The 19324-nt window shown below is 43.0% G+C and overlaps 1 protein-coding gene across 2 annotated transcripts in view; it reads right to left on the bottom strand.

Moving 5' to 3' along the window:
* Nucleotides 1-6056: 6056 nt before the first annotated feature.
* MARCHF6 (membrane associated ring-CH-type finger 6) overlaps nucleotides 6057-19324 on the bottom strand; it is a 75726-nt gene continuing 62458 nt past the window's right edge. For both annotated transcript variants that reach the window (XM_053906878.1, XM_053906879.1), the window contains exons 23-26: nucleotides 17450-17539; nucleotides 14891-15023; nucleotides 13344-13479; nucleotides 6057-9801 (exon numbers count right to left, since the gene is read on the bottom strand). In XM_053906878.1, the coding sequence (XP_053762853.1) occupies nucleotides 9711-9801; nucleotides 13344-13479; nucleotides 14891-15023; nucleotides 17450-17539 (450 nt within the window). In that variant the 3' untranslated portion in view covers nucleotides 6057-9710. The remainder of the gene's footprint in view (nucleotides 9802-13343; nucleotides 13480-14890; nucleotides 15024-17449; nucleotides 17540-19324) is intronic.

The following is a 19324-nucleotide window of genomic DNA, read 5'->3' as shown; positions in this document are numbered from 1 at the left end:
TAGGAAGCCGTTGTAATCATGGGGGCTGGTCGGTGCAGGTGGCACGAGCTCCCCCCTCCCCCGAAGGAATGTGGCCCTGCCTTCCTCGACTGTCGCGCTCATGCTGCACGTGCTCGTCCAAGCGGTCCCCAGCCTCGATATCCTCGCATCTCCCACTCGGTCTGCTGATTGCAGTTTAAGAGCCACTTAGTTTAGACAGAGGCTGATTTTCAGCTAAAAGAAGATTCTGTTTAAATTGTTTTCCTAAGGAAGATAGAATGGTTGAGCCAATATGATCGGGTCTAGAAGGACATAAGCCATGTCTTCTGATACAGTAGGTTCGGGTCCATGGGTAGAGTAATTGGCTCCATTCTGGTGGATCCTGACCAGGGCAGTGTACAAGGCGGCTACGTTTAAACCCACCCTGAATGTATGAGGCCCCCGAAGCCTGCTTTCCACTGCTCACCTCTAGCCCGGACACAATGGAGAACTGGAATAAGTTATCTCCAGGAAGAGTCAGGCAGCCCTTCCTCCTGCCCTAGAGGCATCACCCCCACCCATGATCCCTCTACCTGGGCACACACATTTCCAAATTAACAGCATTAGCAAAAACTTAAAACAGTCAATATTTAATGTTGATATAATATGGGAAAACAAGGAATCTCACATGCTGGTGAGAGAGGAATGTCAATTAGTACATTTGGGGGCCATTTGGTACTATATTTTGATGACTTACCAATCTTTTACCGATTTATCCTACAGAAATACTAGCCTGAGTATATAAATTAGTACGGACAAATGTGTTTATTATAGCATATAATAAAATGGGTTAACTAATGGTCTTTCAGAAAACTGAAATCATAATCTTATCCACACAACAGAATACAATACAGCCAGAATTATTAAATGAGGTAGCTACTTAAGTGTTGATATAAAAAGATGGTCATGAAATATAAAGGAGAAAAAAAAAAGCACCCCATTGAGCAGAGTCTGTGGGAGCACACTACCTATATTGTGATATAAGGAGCCTGTGAATGCATGTTTACCCACACCACATTCTGGAAACAAACACTAAACTACTAATAGTGGTAATTACCTCTGGAGAATGGCACAGGTTTTCAGTTTTTATTTTAATCATAGACACATTGTTTTTATGCTGTTTCATCCATTTATTTCCTCAAGAGTATTTATTGAATATGGAATATGTCCCAAGAACCGTCCTGAAATACAATAGTAATCTCCGAATAGTTACCAAAAAAAAAATCTCCGAAGCTTACATTCAAATGGGGGGAAACATGCTAATGTAAACAATACAGGAAAACCATGTAGTATGTTAATACATATGAGAGACAGAACACAGCAGTAGAGGGGTCGGGGAAAGCCCCAGGAGCTGCAATTTTAGATAAGCCTAAGAATGACACTTCAGTGAAGAGAGGAAGAACTTGGGGAGAGCCTAGAGGAAGAACAATAAGGCACAGCAAGCAGCAAGTGCAAAGGCCCAGAGGTTTGACCTGTTCTGGAAGCAAGGAGGCTGCCTGGAGCACAGTGAGCACAGGGGGCCTCAAAGCGACTGTGGACTTGGGACTCTGTGACGGTTAGCTACCTGGGTAAAGCACTGATGTGATCTTAGATCTCAACATGATCACTCCGGATCCAGTGTTGAAAGTCAATGGAAGAAAGAAAAGAGAGCATGGGCAGAGGTCAGGAGCTCCAGAGAAACTGCAGTGACCCAGGCAGGAGGAAGATGATGGTGCTTTGCACCAGGATGGTAGCAGTGGGGGTGCTGTGACGTAGCCAGAACCCAATTTATTTTGAAGTTAAGACTTGCTGCCCAATTGTACATGAAGCGTGGAAAAACACGTGTCAAAGGTGTTACCAACATTTTTTATTTAGCAACCTGAATCCGTCCAGGTGCTTACCAACTGAAAGGGGAAGTTTGAGAAAATAAATCTGGGGTAGGGGAATCACGAGTTGTGTTTTGGACCTACTCAGTTCGAGATGTCCGGAGAGTCCACATAGGCAGCCGCACGGATGTGTCTGGAGTTCCAGGAAGGAAGATGGAATGAGTAAATAAATATGTATGTGAGTGATCAGCATCTAGACGGCCTTTAAAACTATGAGAGTAAGCGAGATCACCAAGTCAATAGGTGCAGGTAGAACAGAGGTCCCAGACGGAGCTGAAAGGCAAGACAGGGTCATTGAAGGAGTTTATAAAGCAGAGTCCACAGACAGGTAGGAGGAAGATGAGGGGAGTGCTGTGTCCTGAGAGCCAAGGGAAATGGTTTCACTGGAGAGAGGGACCAGCTGTTTCCGGTGAGACCTGAGAATTAACCACCGAAGTTAGGGGTGGCCATCGGTGGCCTTTCACAAGAGCAATTCCGGCGGAAGAGTGGAGCAAATAGCTGATTGTAGTAGGGTTGGAAAAGGAGAGGAAAAATTGGAAAGCGGGAGTACGATAACTGAAGGCCTTTACTGAAAAGGAAAGCAAAATAGAGCAGATGAAGGAGGTGAAGATTTTTCTTATGCAAGAAACAACAGAAACGTCTGGATGATGGGAAAGAACCACAACAGTTACCATGAGGGAGAGGGAGATCTGCAGCAGCGCCTTGAGCGGGTGAGAGTCCTGTCCATCCAGTGAGGCCGTGCAAGGCGGGCAGGGCTCAGGGAGTGGTCGCACATGAGCCCGGGGGCGCATTTCACTCTACGTACAGGGCAGGCACGCCGGAGGGGACGTGCATGGCCTGCATGGCCCACGGGGCATCTGGGCACAGGTGCAAGTAAGAGGGTAAATGTGATGGTGTGAACCTGTGAAGACTTGTTCCGATTGCTTCGGTCTTCTCGGTGAAATAGAAAAGTCATCAGCCAAAAGTCAGAAAGGAGAAGCGGGCACTTTGTAGAAAGATAAGGTATGAAATGATTAGAGAGCATATATGAACATGGGATTTATTTTTGAAATCAAGATGTAATTAACATGCAAATTGCACAAGTTTAAAATGTGCAATTCTTTGACAGATGTATACATGTCAAACCAGAACCACATCAAGGTAACGGACACATCATCACCCCCATTTTCTTATGCCCCTTTGAAATCTCTCCATGTCCCTCCCCACCAACCCCCCCTCATGTGCTTTCTATTGATTTCTGTAGGTTACTCTGCATTTTCCAAAAGTTTTGATAAACGAAAGCATACATTTTTTGGTCTGCTTTCAATCAGCATTGGGACTTGTCCATGTTGCGTATATCAAGTTAATTGCCTTTTATTGGAACAGTATTTCATTGTATGGATAACCATTTATCTCTTTCCCTGTTGTTGGCCATGTGCATTTTTTCCACCTTTGGGCTATTACAAATAAAGCTACCATAAACGTTCATGTCTGAGTCATCATATGGACTTACTTTTTCCTCAGTCAGTAACTGGGGGTGGTGAGTACTTACTATAACCTTTTAAGCACTGCCCATTATTTAATTAAAAGTTTTTTTTTTTTTTTTTATGTTTGAGAGAGAGAGAGAGAGAGAGAGAGAGTGTGTGAGCAGGGGAGGGACAGAGAGACAGGGAGACACAGAATATGAAGCAGGCTCCAGGCTCCGAGCTGTCAGCACAGAGCCTGACTGGAGAGCCTGACTGTGCCTGGAACCCACAAACCGTGAGATCACGACTTGAGCTGAAGTCAGACGCCTAACCGACTGAGCCACCCAGGCGCCCCCCAACTGTTCTAAAGTGATTAGCTCACCCCTTTACCTTCCTTCCAGCACAGCCTGAGCATTCCTCACATTCTCACCGACACGTGGTATGGTATTTTTAGTCATTCTGATATGTGGTGGTAACTCACAGGTTTTAATTTCTATTTTCCTAATGGCTTTTACATTGACCAGCTTCTCATGTGCTTATTTGCTATCTGTATGTCCTCTTTAGTGAAGTGTTTAAATATTTTGCCCATTTTAAAAATGGGCAAATGGATCTTCTCAAACTACTGAGTTTTGAGACTTTATTCTGAATGCATGTCTATTATCAGGAATGTTCTGCAAATATTCCCTGCCACTCCATGGCTTTTGTTTTCTGAATGACATATATCAGAGTGGACATTTTCAATTTTGATAATGTCCAACTTATCAAATTTTTCTTCTAAGGATGGTGCTTCTGGGCTGTATCCAATCTAAATCTTTGCCTTACCCGAGGCTGAACATTTCTCCCTGTTTTTTCCCAGAAGTTATATAGTTTGAGCTTTCATGTTTAGGAATACAGTAATTTTAATTTTTGCAGATGTTGAGATATGGATCAATTTTTAACTTTGCATCTGGATGGCCAATTGTTCTAGCACCATTTGTTTGACTTTCGCACCTTGTCAAAACTCACCTGTCCCTACGCATGTGGGTCTATTTCTGGACTTTCTGTTCTGCTCCATCAGTCCAGTGGGTTTGTGTAACTGGCAGGAGGGACGGATGCAACTGAGCCAAGAAAAAAGGAGTTATTGAGGGGGTTGCTGACACAAAGCTTCTTGTCCTAAAAAAGCTACTGAACAAATGTGGAAAAGCAGAAAGACACTGCACTGTTGCCTATGTGTAAAAAGAGAAATTTCAAAAGGGAGATTAAGCATGTACAGGGGTGCAGAAGGGACTGCCTCCACCCAGGTCACCAGCTGCTGTCGGCCCATTCCAGCAGTGTGGGGCTGTGGGAGGCAGACTGCGGGGGGGGGGGGGGGGGGGACTGCGGGCATGGGGGACGAGTCTATGCATACAGTGGGCCCCTCCTCTGTATTCCTCAGGGCACTGTATCCCTGTTAGAACCCTCTGCTCATTTTTCTGGCCTTTTCCACTCTAACTGGGCTACTTGAAGGCAGACACCATACCTCGATTTCAACTGCAGTACTCAGTACAGGGCAGGGCAACAAAATAGACCCCAAAACGAAACATTGTGGGAGGGAGGAGAGGAGAGCGTTACCTCCTCGGACCCTTAATCCACTTGTGACAGCAGTTTCGTTTTTCCAACAAGAGTGGCTGTGAACTGTGGGGTGTGAGGGGGAATGGCCACTTTCTGAGATTCACCATGTGGTCCCCTTTGCTGTAAAACCTCACAGATGCCCTGTGGTTCAGATAACATTTTGCCTACCACCACTGCATTTAAAATAAATAAAATAACACTTGGAGGGCGCCTGGGTGGCTCAGTCACTTAAGCGTCTGACTTGATTTCGGCTCAGGTCATGATCTTACGGTTCATGAGACTGAGCCCTGCCTCAGGCTCTGGTGCTGAGCCTGCTTGGGATTCTCTCTCTCCCTCTCTGCCCCTCCCCTGCTCTCTCACACACCCTATCCCTCAAAATACATAAAATAAACATTTAAAAAGTGTTTCTTAAATGCACTTGATTAAAAAGAAACCATGAAGTTTTGAACCTCGAAACAAAAGGATCTCTTCACATGGGGGCAACTCAGGAGGAAAAAAGCTTCATGCAATTCTTTCCTTTTTCTCTGAGATTTACAGGCAGCTACATAAAATAGCTTTGACTGGTTTTACTCTATTCCAAGTATCCACTTAAAGAGAAAACCTGCTGAGGCTCTGGCCTGTGGATCTTGCCGAAGCGGGAGGCAGCTTGCCCGCAAGACGAGGGCCTTTACTGTTGCCCATGAAGATGGTCTAGCAATACAGTCAGGGGATGAGGGGAGAGGGATGTGTTCTCTGCAACTATACTTCTAAATTTACACTGAAAACTGAATGGAGGAGCTATAATCATATATTCATTTTCTTATGTAATTATTATATTTAAAAAATACCTAGGGAGCCTGGGTGGCTCAGCTGGTTAAGCATTCGACTTTGGCTCAGGTCATGATCTCACAGTTCGTGAGTTTGAGCCTCCCGTCAGGCTCTGTGCTGACAGCTGGGAGCCTGGAGCCTGCTTTGGATTCTGTGTGCTCCTCTCTCTCTGTCCCTCCCCCACTTGCACTCGGTCTCCCTCTCAAAAATAAACATTAAAAAAAATTTTTTTAATAACCTAGACTGTCTACCTATGCTGATTAATAATGCACATTTCTGTAATTCTGAAGTAATTTTGCAACAAAGCAAAAACAAACCAAAAAAACTAGGCTACAGCTAACATTTGCTTTATTCAATTTTGTTCTCTTGACTTAGAAGGCAACAACCAACCACATAAAAAAGGGAGCATTTTAGAATATATATACATAAAATTGGTCTGGGTGTCTAAGGTGTTTGCTTCAATAGAAAATTGACGTCCTAAATAACTAAGTGCTCTACGTACCATCTACAAGTCAGTTCCAGGCCTTACAGTCATTACATTTCCAGTTAAGGTATTGTGTATTACTCTGCTGACACAAAATGAGGCACTCATACAAAATCACTGGGAATGAAATTGGGTATATACTGTCTTACACCTTTAATACTGTATTAGTAACAAGCATACTGTTGGAGATTACGTGAAAAGAAACCCTTTCTCATGATGGCTGCTTTTAAACAATGACACAGGGCAGTAACAGGGTGAAGAGAAAATATGTGCCCGAGGGACAAACGAGATATAAGACAGCCCAACCAAGGGAGTTACAATCTCCACACACAAGGTTTTTGTTAATACTTTAGTGGCACGACATTTTGTCTTTTCTTGATGGCAACCGAGTAGGTAACATTCTAAAGGAGTATTTTGAACATAATCACTTTAAAATTTTACAAGTATAAACCTTATCACAGTAAGTAGAGAGCTTAAAATAGTCCTGAAAGTGAGAATGAGTAGCTAACTTGCGAAGTTGACAAAACTGCCAGTGTTCTTAGACCGGCACTACATTCTCGTGTGTGTGTGTGTGTGTGTGTGTCGGGGGGTAAACACAATACAGTGGAGAAATGTCCAGTGCTTCTTCGTTTTAAAAAGTCATGAATTCAACCTAAATTCAAGAATTACACTTTAATAATAGCATTTGCCAATACAGAAATGACATCTCTAAGACCAAATCATTTAAGAAAAAGTTATTCTCTGTTACTTGAATAAGGGAAAGAAAAAACACAAGGATCCACAGTAATAACAGCTATATTAAATGTTGAAATAAAAATTACTTTTTGTTTACATCTGGAATTGAGATGTCCAATTTCCACTGTTTCTCCAGAGAACTAACAGGAAAAAATCACCTAAAAACATGGAACTTTTTTAAGGCTAGCTATACATAAACCTCACATTGGTATTTTCTTGTTTTCATCTCAACTATTAGCTTCAACAGTTTAAAACTCAAACATAATTTGCTAATAATGACAAATGCACACCTCATAATATGACCATTTGATAACTGGTCATGTGAAACTTACTCCCAAATGCTGATTTGTCTTCCATTTATAAACAATTAAAAATAAAGCAAAATGGTCTTCTTTTGTAATTAATTTCCTTGAAGACGGTTTTAGCCCAATGTAAAATGAAGCAAAACTACACTATTTTTTTTTTTTTAATTCTACATGAAGGGCAGCAATACTAGAACTTTCTGAACCAGAGGTTTCAAATGTTCATGAGACTATTGATTAATCATAAAATTCTGGTGCTGCCCATGTAAATATTATGTCAGCAAACGCTTTCCTTATGAAAGTTTTCATCTTATTAAAAACAGGACAGAGCACAACTGAAAACCAAGAGGAAATCCTTAGATACAACAAGATAAAGTTATCTGCCGGTGAAATGGAGGGCAAGATTCTCACCATTCGTATATGTTCATATATATGTATGTTTTTCTTTTCAGTTTTTTTTTTTTTTTTTACAAAATATCTGATAAGATTCATTTAAAATTTTGTAGAACAACAATTTTTAATTTTTTGTGGTATCTGCCTAGCTCTCTTTCCGATAAAATGGATAAATGTGTTCAATGACTTTATATCAAGATCTATAAATTCTCTGAAAATTTTAAAAAGAAAGCTAAATTAATATAATCAAGTTCTATGCCCAATTGATAATATTTTTCTCCCAAAGAGAACAATTTATATAGACACATACCACGATAGGTGGCAGTACATTTTAAAATGCTCTTAATTTTTTAAAGTAGGATTCCATTTCCACATAAATGCAGGGCTAGCAAAGACCTTATTTCAAATACAAGGGAAAGGACTGCTACAAAGTGCCAGAGGGTGTTAACACTGAACCCCATGTCAAGCTTTTTTTTTTTTGATACTGATGTTTTACACTACATTTTAAGGTAAAGTATTACCACTTCAGGAAAAACTGCTGAAATGTAAAACAACCAGAATATGTCTGCTTTTGTGGTAGCTTACGTTTGGCTGACTTTCATATTTAAAGAATCTTCAGATTTAGGTCTACAGATTTTAATACTATATGGAAACTCTTTAATAAGAGTTCCTGAAGACCTCTGCTGCCCATTTTCTCTGAAGACATTCAAAACACAAACACCACCCTTACAATATACCATTACCATTAAATACTGGGATCGTGTGCCCAACTGTTGTATTGCTCTAAATACTTCATTCTTGAAGCTTTGGTTCTCAGGGAAAACCAGATCTGTAAGTGTTCAGTATTCTGCGATTTTACAGCACATTTCCAATGAAACACCTTCTTCACTCCTATGTTAAAAAGGCCAGCTTAAGCCAGCTTCCTTCAGGACGAGTAAAATCAAACTGGTTTCATTTGTAGTTTTCTTCTGTAAACAAAAAGCTCTGGAAACTTTGGGATTTACTCATGGAAAACTAGGAGAAACAGACTCCCTGATCCTGACCCAACGGGGTGCCCCAAGCAGCAGGACCAGGTGTTGTAGGCTGCCTTCCCTGGTGCTGCCGATCTAAGACCACAAACGACATGTGCATTTAGCTAACACCTCAGTGTGTCCTAATTCCAGTATGATGCGGTACTGTTGTTGACAGTATTCTAGAAGACTCGCGATCCGGCATGACCTTTGGCTACTGCTGCCAAAGAGAAAAAAAACGACAGCTGTGTGTGGAAAAGAGGGGCTGGAGAGAACTAAGGAAAACGTTCTTGTGGACTTTTTTTTTTCTCTAAGTATAGACATGCCCCGAACAAGCACAAAAGCCCAACCCCTGATGCTGATCACTAGGAATATTAAATTATCAAAATTAAAAATAATTTCCTCACCTAGCACAAGATACTATACAATATTATAAACACAGACACATGAAAAAAAATCAGGCAGTAGAAAATGTACAACAGCTTTGGTGTTATACAAAATAACTTCCAAAAACGGTCGACAGTGAAGCACAAAGTCCATGTTCTCTTACCACAGACACTCCACTGCTGATTTCTACTTGTTTCCTTTCAAGTTCTTGGTAAGGTCTGAACAGCCAAGAAAGACAGAATGCACAGTTTACTTAATGGGATACCGCGCTCCAAAGGACGTCGTGAAAAAGTTTTGCCTCTGCACTATGGCTCTGCGGCACATTTCCTGTCAAGATCACAGCAGGTCCAAAATAAAGTGACAACTAGATTTAATAAATTAATATACATTTTGTTTAAAGATGTACAATGCACATTCTGTTTAATCCACGGTTTTAGGGTATCCAGGAACTTCTATTTACACATGTACAGACCTCAGACAGCAACGATGGTGGAAGATGCAGGAAGGGCGGCAGGGCCCTGCACGCTGCTTCTCCGAATGCTGAGAACACAAGTCAAATACAGTTAACTTAAAAACAATGCTGAGAGATCACTGGGAAAAATCTCCCAGAGAGAAGTCCACAAAAAAGGACACGTAAAGGCAAGGGGAAGGTCAAGGTAGTTGAGACAACCACTTTATTCTTGGGACGACTGTGCAGGTGGTGGAGATGTGCCTTGTTTGCCAGATTTCCGTTCGTAATTCACGAGGCGTTGGCCCACAAGGTATCTAGGTTGTAAAAACAGGGTGGTTACTCTCTTATATGATCCCACATATTAAAATATTCTTCCTAAGAGCAGCCAGTGATACATCTTTTGAAGGCAAATCAGATCACTCCCACTTAAAACCCTTCAATGGTCTGAAGGGGAACGTAGAATGAACACTGGCAACAGGCACGGCACATAAGCAGGCAGCTCACGGCGAGGTGAGAGCAGCAAACGTCGGAAGGCCTCGGATCCCAGGCAATGGCGTGTGTACTCTGGCCCCAAGGCTGGGGCTCTCGTGCACACGCAGACACCGGGGGGTAAGACACAGTCAACTGACTCAGGGCATTTATCTGTTAGGAATATTTTCTAAAACGGCTCAGAAGACAGATCTGAAGAAACAGAAAGCTAGGTAGAGAGGAAAGTGGGTCAGAATAGCTCTAGTTTTAGAGAAAAGGAGAAACCCAAGGGCAAGAGTCTCAGTGAGGTCAAAGGGGAGAAGGCAGAGAAGTGAGCATATGCAAGGGACAGAAGGAAGGAGGTTACGGCCCAAAAACAGAGCGTTACACGTCCCTAAGTCACGTGCCATGATGTTACGGAGGTCAGGGCAAAGGGTGCAGGGCTACAGCACCAGACACAGAAGTGACCACGGCTGGCGTGACCAGACACCACATCCCCAGGACAACAGCAGCGGTTGTGGAGAAGCAGGGGGGCCTCCTGACCCTGGGGCCCGGGCTGCAGGCTGAGCCTCGGAGGACAGTGGGTGAGAGCCGACTGTGGCAATGAGCGGCAGGAGGCTGGGGTACACGGTGCCCACGTGAAGTCAGCGCTGCAGACCCACGAGTGGTCACTCGGTCCTCAGCCACCTGTGCGAGCACGGGACAGCAAAGCCGGCACGCGACAGGCTGGCCCGGGAGCTGGGTCTCTGAGACCCAATTTATTTACTCGCCAATAAAACGAGGACAGCAGTACTGTGCCCCGTGACTGCTGTAAGAAATAAGAAACACACAAAAGCCACGGCAACAAAGGCCTGGCATGTGCTGGACTCAGTGTAGTGACTTTCACTTTTCACCATTACTTTCGCTTCTCTGACCTTCACCACTTTTCCACCAACACACACCAGCCTCACGCGAAATTGTGGCAGTTTCTGCCGAGTAGTTTCACGTCACTTTTTAAAGCATTTCACTAATCCTATTGCTTCTTCATCCATGATCCCACGGTATAATCCTCGTTCTTTTTCTCTCACCAATCCTTTTCCTGATGTTAACTACTCCTTTCCCTCACAGTTAGTTCCCCCACCAGTGTATTTTTAACTGTGACGGCTTATCAATGTTTTAAACGATGACAACTGGATGCTAATGTATCCTGATGCTAATGTCAGGCACTGCCTGACACACCCATAATCACAAAACACACCAAGTTATGCCAAAAATGGGGTTGACGTTATGGCAATGAAAAAGCAATAAAAAGCAGAGACAACAGTGATTTTAATTCATTTGCCCAGGACCAAAAAGGAACTCAGTGCAGAGAAAGGAGACTCTGAGCCCACCGCCCACTCTCCCTAATGACCGAGCACCCTCTCGTGCCCACAGCCCGCCCCGCACACCCCACGAGCAGAGCCTGCTCCCTTTCCGACACCGCTGGACCGGCGGAAACCACGGCACCCGAGGTGCGGCCTCAAGGGAGCCTGCCCTTCACAGTTTGCTATGCGAAGAACGAACGTGGGAGAAGAGAATACACTGGGCTGCAGCAAAAGAGCAGAAAATAATGAGTAAGACATGCTCCAAGGTAGGCAGGAGAGACCGCTGGGGCAGACGAGCAGGGTGGGCGACAAGGGTGAGGAAGAAAGCAGCAAAAAGCCGAGGCCATGTCTCGTCTGCACTGTCTGCAGAATGTACTCGTCAGCCTAAACGAGTGAAGTGAGAAAAATGGGACATTCACCATTGAAATCCCCTCTCTGTTCTTTCCCGGTAGACAGAACTTTACAGACTGCCCAAGCATACTTGGGTTTTTTGTCAGTGAATGCTTTGGAAAAGCCTTGAACACCCTAAATTTCATCTTTTTTTTTTTATTCATTTAAATTCAAGTGAGTTAACATACAACGTAGTACTGGTTTCCAGACTAGAGCCCAGGGAGTCATCACTTACATATAACAGTGCCCATCACAACAAGCACCCTCCTTCGCGCCCATCACCCATTGACTCATCCCACACCTCCCCTGCCCTCCAGCAACCGTCAGTTTGTTCTCTGTATTTAAGAGTCTCTTATGTTTTGTCTCCATCCCTGTTTTTATCTTATTTTTCCTTCCCTTCCCCTATGTTCATCTGTTTGGTTTCTTAAGTTCCATATAGGAGTGAAATCATAGGATAATTGTCTTTCTCTGCCTGACTTATTTCGCTTTGCATAATACACTCTATGTGTCGTTGCAAATGGCAAGACTTTCTTTTTGATGGCTGATATTCCACTGTGTATATGTATGTGTGTATAGACACACACACACACACACACACACACACACACTCTCTCTCTCTCTCTCTCTCTCTCTCTCTCTCTCTCTCTCTCTCTCTCTCTCTCTTTACCCATTCATCAATCGATGGACATCCGGGCTCTCTCCATAATTTGGTGCTGCTATAAACACTGGGGTGCATGCGCCTCTCTGAATTAGCATTTCTGTATCCTTTGGATAAATACCTACTAGTGCAACTGCTAGGTTGTAGGGTAGTTCTATTTTTAATTTTTGGAGGAACCGCCACACTGTGTTCCAGAATGGCTACACCAGTTTGCATTCCCACCAACAACAGTGCAAAAGTGTTCCCCCTTATCCACATCCTTGCCAACATCTGTTTGTTTCCTGAGTTGTTAATTGTAGCCACTTCAACAGGTGTGAGGAGGTATCTCATGTCTAAACGAGAGTGTTGTTAACAATGCAACAAGACAACACGTGTAAACTGGGACTCTTCCTGGCAAACCAGGATGGAGTTATATTATAAACTCACTCTCTCTGCCAGCCACCATTTGGCTTTGTTAGGACATGGAAGGTCAGACGGCTGTTATCCCCAGAACGTGTTTTCCTTGGCTGTCCTCAATCTCTCACGGAGCAGAGGTCACAGTTTCCCTCAGAGGCCCTACGGTACTTCTGTAGGAACCTTACAGCCTCTCTTGGCAATGGTCAGCGTGACCCAGTGGCCCCTGGTTGCAGGTAGAGCTTAGGTGGGCCAAGTCCTCATACAGGCTTATTTTTATCTAAAACTATTTAATGTACTGTCAGACCAAAACATTAGGAAACAGACTAAAAACTATTTAGAATGGGCATTAAAGCCTTCCTCCCTTTACTTGCTTCTCCCAGTCTTGTTCATCTCCAAAAGAGACAGCTCCCTATCCCCAGTGGAATCCTTGATAACACTGTCTTTTACATCTTACATCAAATCTGTTAGCAAATCCTTAATTCTACCTCAAAACGTACCCATAATCTGAGCACTCTTCTCAACTATGATTTATCACATTAGAAACAAAAATTAAGAAAGAGACATCTTAAAAACAGTTAGATAAATGGAAATCTAGACTTACTTGTCATTTTTAATATGTTCATAAAGGCGCTTAAACTGGCGGACCTGGAAGGACAAGATCCCCATCAATACCACAACCATCAGTAAAAACGGATAAATTCGCCGATGGACCAAGTTTTGCATTTCTGCAGTAACACCTGTAAAACAAAGAAAGGGCAAACTAAGTATATATGGAATGACCGTGAAATAAAAATATGTCCTTCCCCCGGGAGGCAGGGCTGGGAGGTGCTTAACTGAAGCTGACGCTTGCCACGTGAAATGCTTTAAATAAAGGCCATGCTGGGGCGCCTGGGTGGCTCAGTCGGTTAAGCGGCCGACTTCGGCTCAGGTCATGATCTCGCGGTCCGTGAGCTCGAGCCCCGCGTCAGGCTGTGCTGACCGCTCAGAGCCCGGACCCTGTTTCAGATTTTGTGTCTCCCTCTCTCTCTGACCCTCCCCCGTTCATGCTCTGTCTCTCTCTGTCTCAAAAATAAATAAACGTTAAAAAAAATTAAAAAAAAAAATAAATAAATAAATAAATAAAATAAAGGCCATGCTGGAACCATCAAGAGGATGTTCACCAGACAGGAACAATGAGACTTATTCTTTTGAAAGGTCACTGTGGCCACAGTGTGGAGAGTGAATTAGTGGCGGTGGCTTTAAATTAGGGAAACCAGACAGGAGGCCACTGAGGTTAAGGTAAGAGCCACAGGGAAAGGTGCCTGGTTAGAGAATGGCTTCTGGAGGCTGGGGCAGCAGGACTTGGGGACCATGTGAGTAGGAAGGTGACACAAATGACCTACAAGGTTTCTGACCCATGCAAATTCTGGATGATAACACTAAGCACTAAGAGAGGGAATTCAGTAGAAGAAAAAGATTTGGAGGGGAAACTTTGTGCTTCTAATTTTGAAAATATGCTGGGTTTAAGGTCCTGCGAGGACCTGTGAGCACGTAATTGACAAGCTAATATCTAGCTGTGGGGCGTCTGGGTGGCTCTGTTGGTTAAGCATCCGACTCTTGATTTCAGCTGAGGTTATGACCTCACAGTTCATGGGTTCAAGCCCTGCGCTGGGCTCTGTGGTGACAGTGCACAGCCTGCTTGGGATCCTCTCTCTCTCTCTCCCTCTCTCTCTCTTTGCCCCTCCCTTGCTAGTATGCATGTGCGTGCTCTCCCTCTCTCTCTCTCTCTCTCAAAATAAACTTAAAAAAGTAATATCTAGTTACTAATATAACAACACTTCACCTTGATTTTACAAGTATGGGATCACAGCACTTCTAGTCAGGAGAAGACAACCTGAAGGAAAGCTGTACCTATTTTGAGGACAGTGTAAATGTCAATACTTCCTCACTTGCCTAGAGAAAAAACTGTATCAAGGAAGTTTATGATTCCCCAAATCTTGCCCTAAGTAGTCAAATCGAAGAAAAAGAGTCTTGCAAAATCACTGTTTTAGCTGGATTTATATTCACAAATTAATCATCTGGAGCCACACAGCCCATGGCACTGGAAGTGCCGAGAAAGTAGTGATGTTAACAGGTGCCGTCTCCAGCTCCCTGGCCAGCATTACCCACCTAGTAAAGGAACGACGCCAGACGCGATGACGTAAGGTACGCACAGGGAAAGCAAGAGCACAGAGATCACTGGTGCTGCCAGTTTACGAATGATATAGTGAAGGTCGATGTTCCGGATGCCATTTGCATAAACCTGAAAGGTGAGGGAGAAAATTAGAAAAAGGGAGACAAGACAAATTCCCCCAAGTTGACAGAGCAATCTCTACTGAATCCAAGCCACAGGGAGTTGAATCTATTGGCTATTTTTTCCGAAGTCAAGACAAATTCTGAACACGAATGTTAAGTACGGTGCCCACAAGTCGTTACAGAAATGCATTTATTTCCTTACACTTTGAGGTTAACTCTGCAAAGGGATGAAACAATAAAACACTAGTCTAGAATCCTAACTATACTAGCCCTGCACTATACAATACTGGATACACCCAATAATATGAGGTGAAGACCACATCATAACCCAAAACAACTACTCACATATGTGTGTAAGAATGATCTGTGTTATTAATCAAGATTACGTTCGTTTTATCTGAATATGAAAGAAAACATTATAAGCAGGGAACATGTTTCTGATAAGCTCGTATAAATCAAATTTTAACCAAAGATATTTTACGTGAAAATTTAGTATGAAAGAATTCTACGGTGAATTTTTTTTTTTATGTCAAGAATTTCTCCAGTATTTTCATTATCTTATCCAGAAAGTTCTAACGAATAGCACTTCAGAGGAAAGAATGAATAGAAGTGGGAAAACCTTGGGAATAACGGAAAATAAAGATGGTGAGCAGAGGGGGACAGAACTGAAGACCTCTGTTCTTGCTTTCTCCCCAGCACCCCGCCTTCTCCCGGCCCGCAGCACACAGTATTGAAGCACACTTCAACCAAGGGCCACAGCGCACGGACATGCTTGACAACAGGCTCAACTCTCCAAAGGCAACCAATCCCGAATGAATCTAAACTGATGCAACAAGACATCCCAGTGTTTCTCAACCATTTTGTTCAAATTTACACACACAGTATGAAAAAAGAACGTCTCAGAGAGCAAAATATTACAAAGATCAACAATGTTTCACAATGTCCAATTGCGACAAAACCCTCTTCTCCACATTTCTTGGCAAGGGCCAGAGTCACACCTAGAGACTCCAAAGTGGATGCAAACACACGGCCACTTCCTGGCGCTCCTACCCCCACAAATCTCCGGGGCCAGGATTTTTCTGACAATTTTCTTGTGCATACTGAGCTGGGAACTACTGTCTTTATCTCCTATACATCTGTTTCCTGCAACAGAACGCCGAATCTATTTGGCGCTGACCTAAGGATAAGAGGATTGTCCACAAGTACGTTTTCTAGTCAACTAAAATTTAAAGAAGTAAGTACCAAAATCTGTTATGTTGGCTATTTTAGATAGAAATCTTCCTAAAGCGAATTCTCATACTTCCCAGCCTTATTACCAGAGTACAGAGGCACAATGTATTTTTTTCAAGGTTATCACCATAATGATCAAGTTATCGGACAGTTCCATAATATGATAATAGCAGCCTACATGCTATGTAGTAAAATATTCCCTAACAGTTCTGCTTTTTTTTTCATTAAGATTGTTTTTATTTTGTATTTTAATTATTTTTTTAAGGCTTTGGGATATGTTTTTTTAAGTCTTTTTTTTTTTTTTTAAAGTTTATTTATATTGGTGGGGGAGAGAGTGAGCCCAACAGTGCACAGGGGCATGTGCAAGCGGGGGAAGGGCAGGAAGAAACGGAGAGACAGAGAATCCCAAGCAGGCTCTGAGCTGTCAGCACAGAGCCCCATGTAAGGCTCGACCCCACCAACTGTGAGGTCATGACCTGAGCTGAAAGATGCTTCATCAGCTGAGCCACCCAGGCGCCCCAACGTTTTTATTTTATTCCAGTTAGTTAACATATAGTGTTATATTAGTTTCAAGTATACAGTATCAGCTTTACTTTTTAAATTATTTTTTCCCCTGCCCTTGATTTACTGTCTTGAACAGTAACCTCTTTATTCGACTACAGATTTAGAAAACTGAGTACCAAGCGTACATCAGAACTTCCCTGAAACAAACCACATAGTGTACTAATTTTTGCCTTTACTTCGGAGCTTTAGGTACTGTAAGCCACTGGTTAAACTTCAGATAAGGGAAATCTTGGGATGCTGGGTGGCTCAGTTGGTTAAGTGTCCAACTCTTGATTTTGGCTCAGGTCATGATCTCAGTTTGTGAGATCGAGTTCTGCATGGGGCTGAAGCACAGAGCCTGCTTGAGACTCTCTCTCTCCTCTCTCTGCCCTTCCCACGCACTGGCGTGTATGTGCTCTATCTCTCTCCTTCAAAATAAATACAAAAACATTTTTTAAAAAAAGGAGAAAGTCTTAAGAATGGTTGATGAAAATTCATGGTGATAAAACAGCCAACTGTCTTCTTAGAAAAAAAAAAGTTACATATACTTATTAGAGAAAATGCAGAAAACTCAAAGGTGGAAAATGAAACTTAAGCACCCCAGCAGCCAAGCACAACCCCTGCCCCACCTAGTCTCTCCTGAAAGCGAACTCTGCTCACCTGCTCAATTACTGTCTTTAACCACCACTGAGGGCCCATCAGGGTTATAGCTGCGATGATTTTGGCATGAAGGACTCCAAGTGCCCAGTCCTAGGAAATAAAAACCATTTGAAAGGTGTTTGTTTTCAGCAATAAACCCAGCAGACAGGCTATACATTTTCTTGAATATTTCATTTCAAAACAGAAGTCCTACAGGATTAGCAACAATTTTACAGAAGATGAACATACACTAGAAAAATCCAGGGAAATTTCCCCCTAAGAGCTCAAGTTCAGTCTTTCTAACGAAACTCATTCTATTATCTTTTAGAAACCTACATTATTTCCCCAGGAGAATTAGGAAACGTGTCAACATTAATGGGGATCTCAAAAGCAAGTGAAACAGTGCCATGATTTTATTTCATCAACCGTCTTAAGCTGCCGTGTTGCCTTCAGCTGAGCTAACACTACATCAAAACAAGCCTGTGGAGCCATGTTTGGCCTGAAGAAACCACCCCGAAGGCTCAGAGAGTTTCCAGCTCTAATACTGCTGAACTGTTATTAGAGCCTCAACCGCCCATGCCAGCTCTCCACCAGGCCGCCAGAAACATCACCACCCCCATCACAAGTCAGATCACATAAGGACAGTCTCCTGCTTACAACTCGGAAGTCCTCCTGAGCATGGCACACAAAGTCCTTCATAACCCGGTCTCTGGGTTTGTTTTTTTAATGTGTTTTTTAAAAAGTAACACATTCACATTTAGACGTACTCTTACATAAAATCAAAACCTTTGCAGAGAAGGCTGGAGTCCTCTGTGACTACCAGCCCAAAACCCGATCGCTCCCCAGCAATGACCACTGTTCATGTACCCTCCACATTTTTTCCCCTGTGCGTTTACTTGTATCTATATATCTACATCCCACAGAAATGATGCAGCATCATCTTTATATGAACTTTGCTCCTACTGTTTGCCAGCCCTCTTCACTGTCTACCATCTTCAGGCTAATGTGATTTACTGCTCTGCTTGGTTTGTATTCTGAGCACCTTCTTCAAATGAGGTGAAAGGCTGATGTATGCACTGAATTCTTGCTATCCCAAATATGGCTCTTCACCTGACAGACAAATCAGACAAATGGCTGAATGACATTCTGCCTTGGTACAGGAGGCCTGGTTTTTGTACCTTTTATTGCAATTGTCTATAAATGCTCTTCTGCCGTATGGTTTTGTGTGTTACAGAAAAAAGTCCATTACCAATATGATTTTCTGTTTCGAGGTTTATGATTTCTCTTTACCTTTAGGACTCAGAACTATCTTACCAAGATATGCCCCAAATTTTTCTCATCAATGTCCATTTCACCAAACCTGATGAGCTCTTTTAACCTACGCAATCAGAACTTTCTTCAATTCAGTTAAATTTTTCTATTTCATTATACACCGCTCATTTCTGCACTCTGGAGCCCTTATCAGGGGATGTTAGTTTCCCTGGATGTACTCTCCAAGGCCCTAACCTTTACCCTCAACTTCCCACTTGTTCAGTTTAGCTCTGTGCTCTGCAGTGGTCTTCCAGAAACACAGTGTGAGCCTCGACGGTGACGACCCACGTCTTCAATTCACCTGCTGAATGTCTGAGATCCGTGCTATGTAGCACCACAGTTTCACTTTGTTTCACTGCCACTGTGTGTGCGTCTACACACATACTGCCCTTGATCACCTGTGTTCTTATTCTTCTATTTGGATGCTCAGGGTTTGGCAGGCATGTCACTGGGCACGTGTTCTCATCGCTCTGCCAGACCTTCCTTTCTGTGGTTGCTGTGCACCCCCTTAGATCAAGCATTTGTTATTTTTCTCTGCAGGTTCAATGAGGCTCAGGTCAGACTAAGAATATCCTAAAGGTTACA

Source organism: Panthera pardus, unplaced genomic scaffold (assembly GCF_024362965.1).
Source record: "Panthera pardus isolate Hobbes unplaced genomic scaffold, ASM2436296v1 HiC_scaffold_2, whole genome shotgun sequence".
Classification (NCBI taxonomy): Eukaryota; Metazoa; Chordata; class Mammalia; order Carnivora; family Felidae; genus Panthera; species Panthera pardus.
This window is presented reverse-complemented; position numbering and strand designations above follow the sequence as displayed.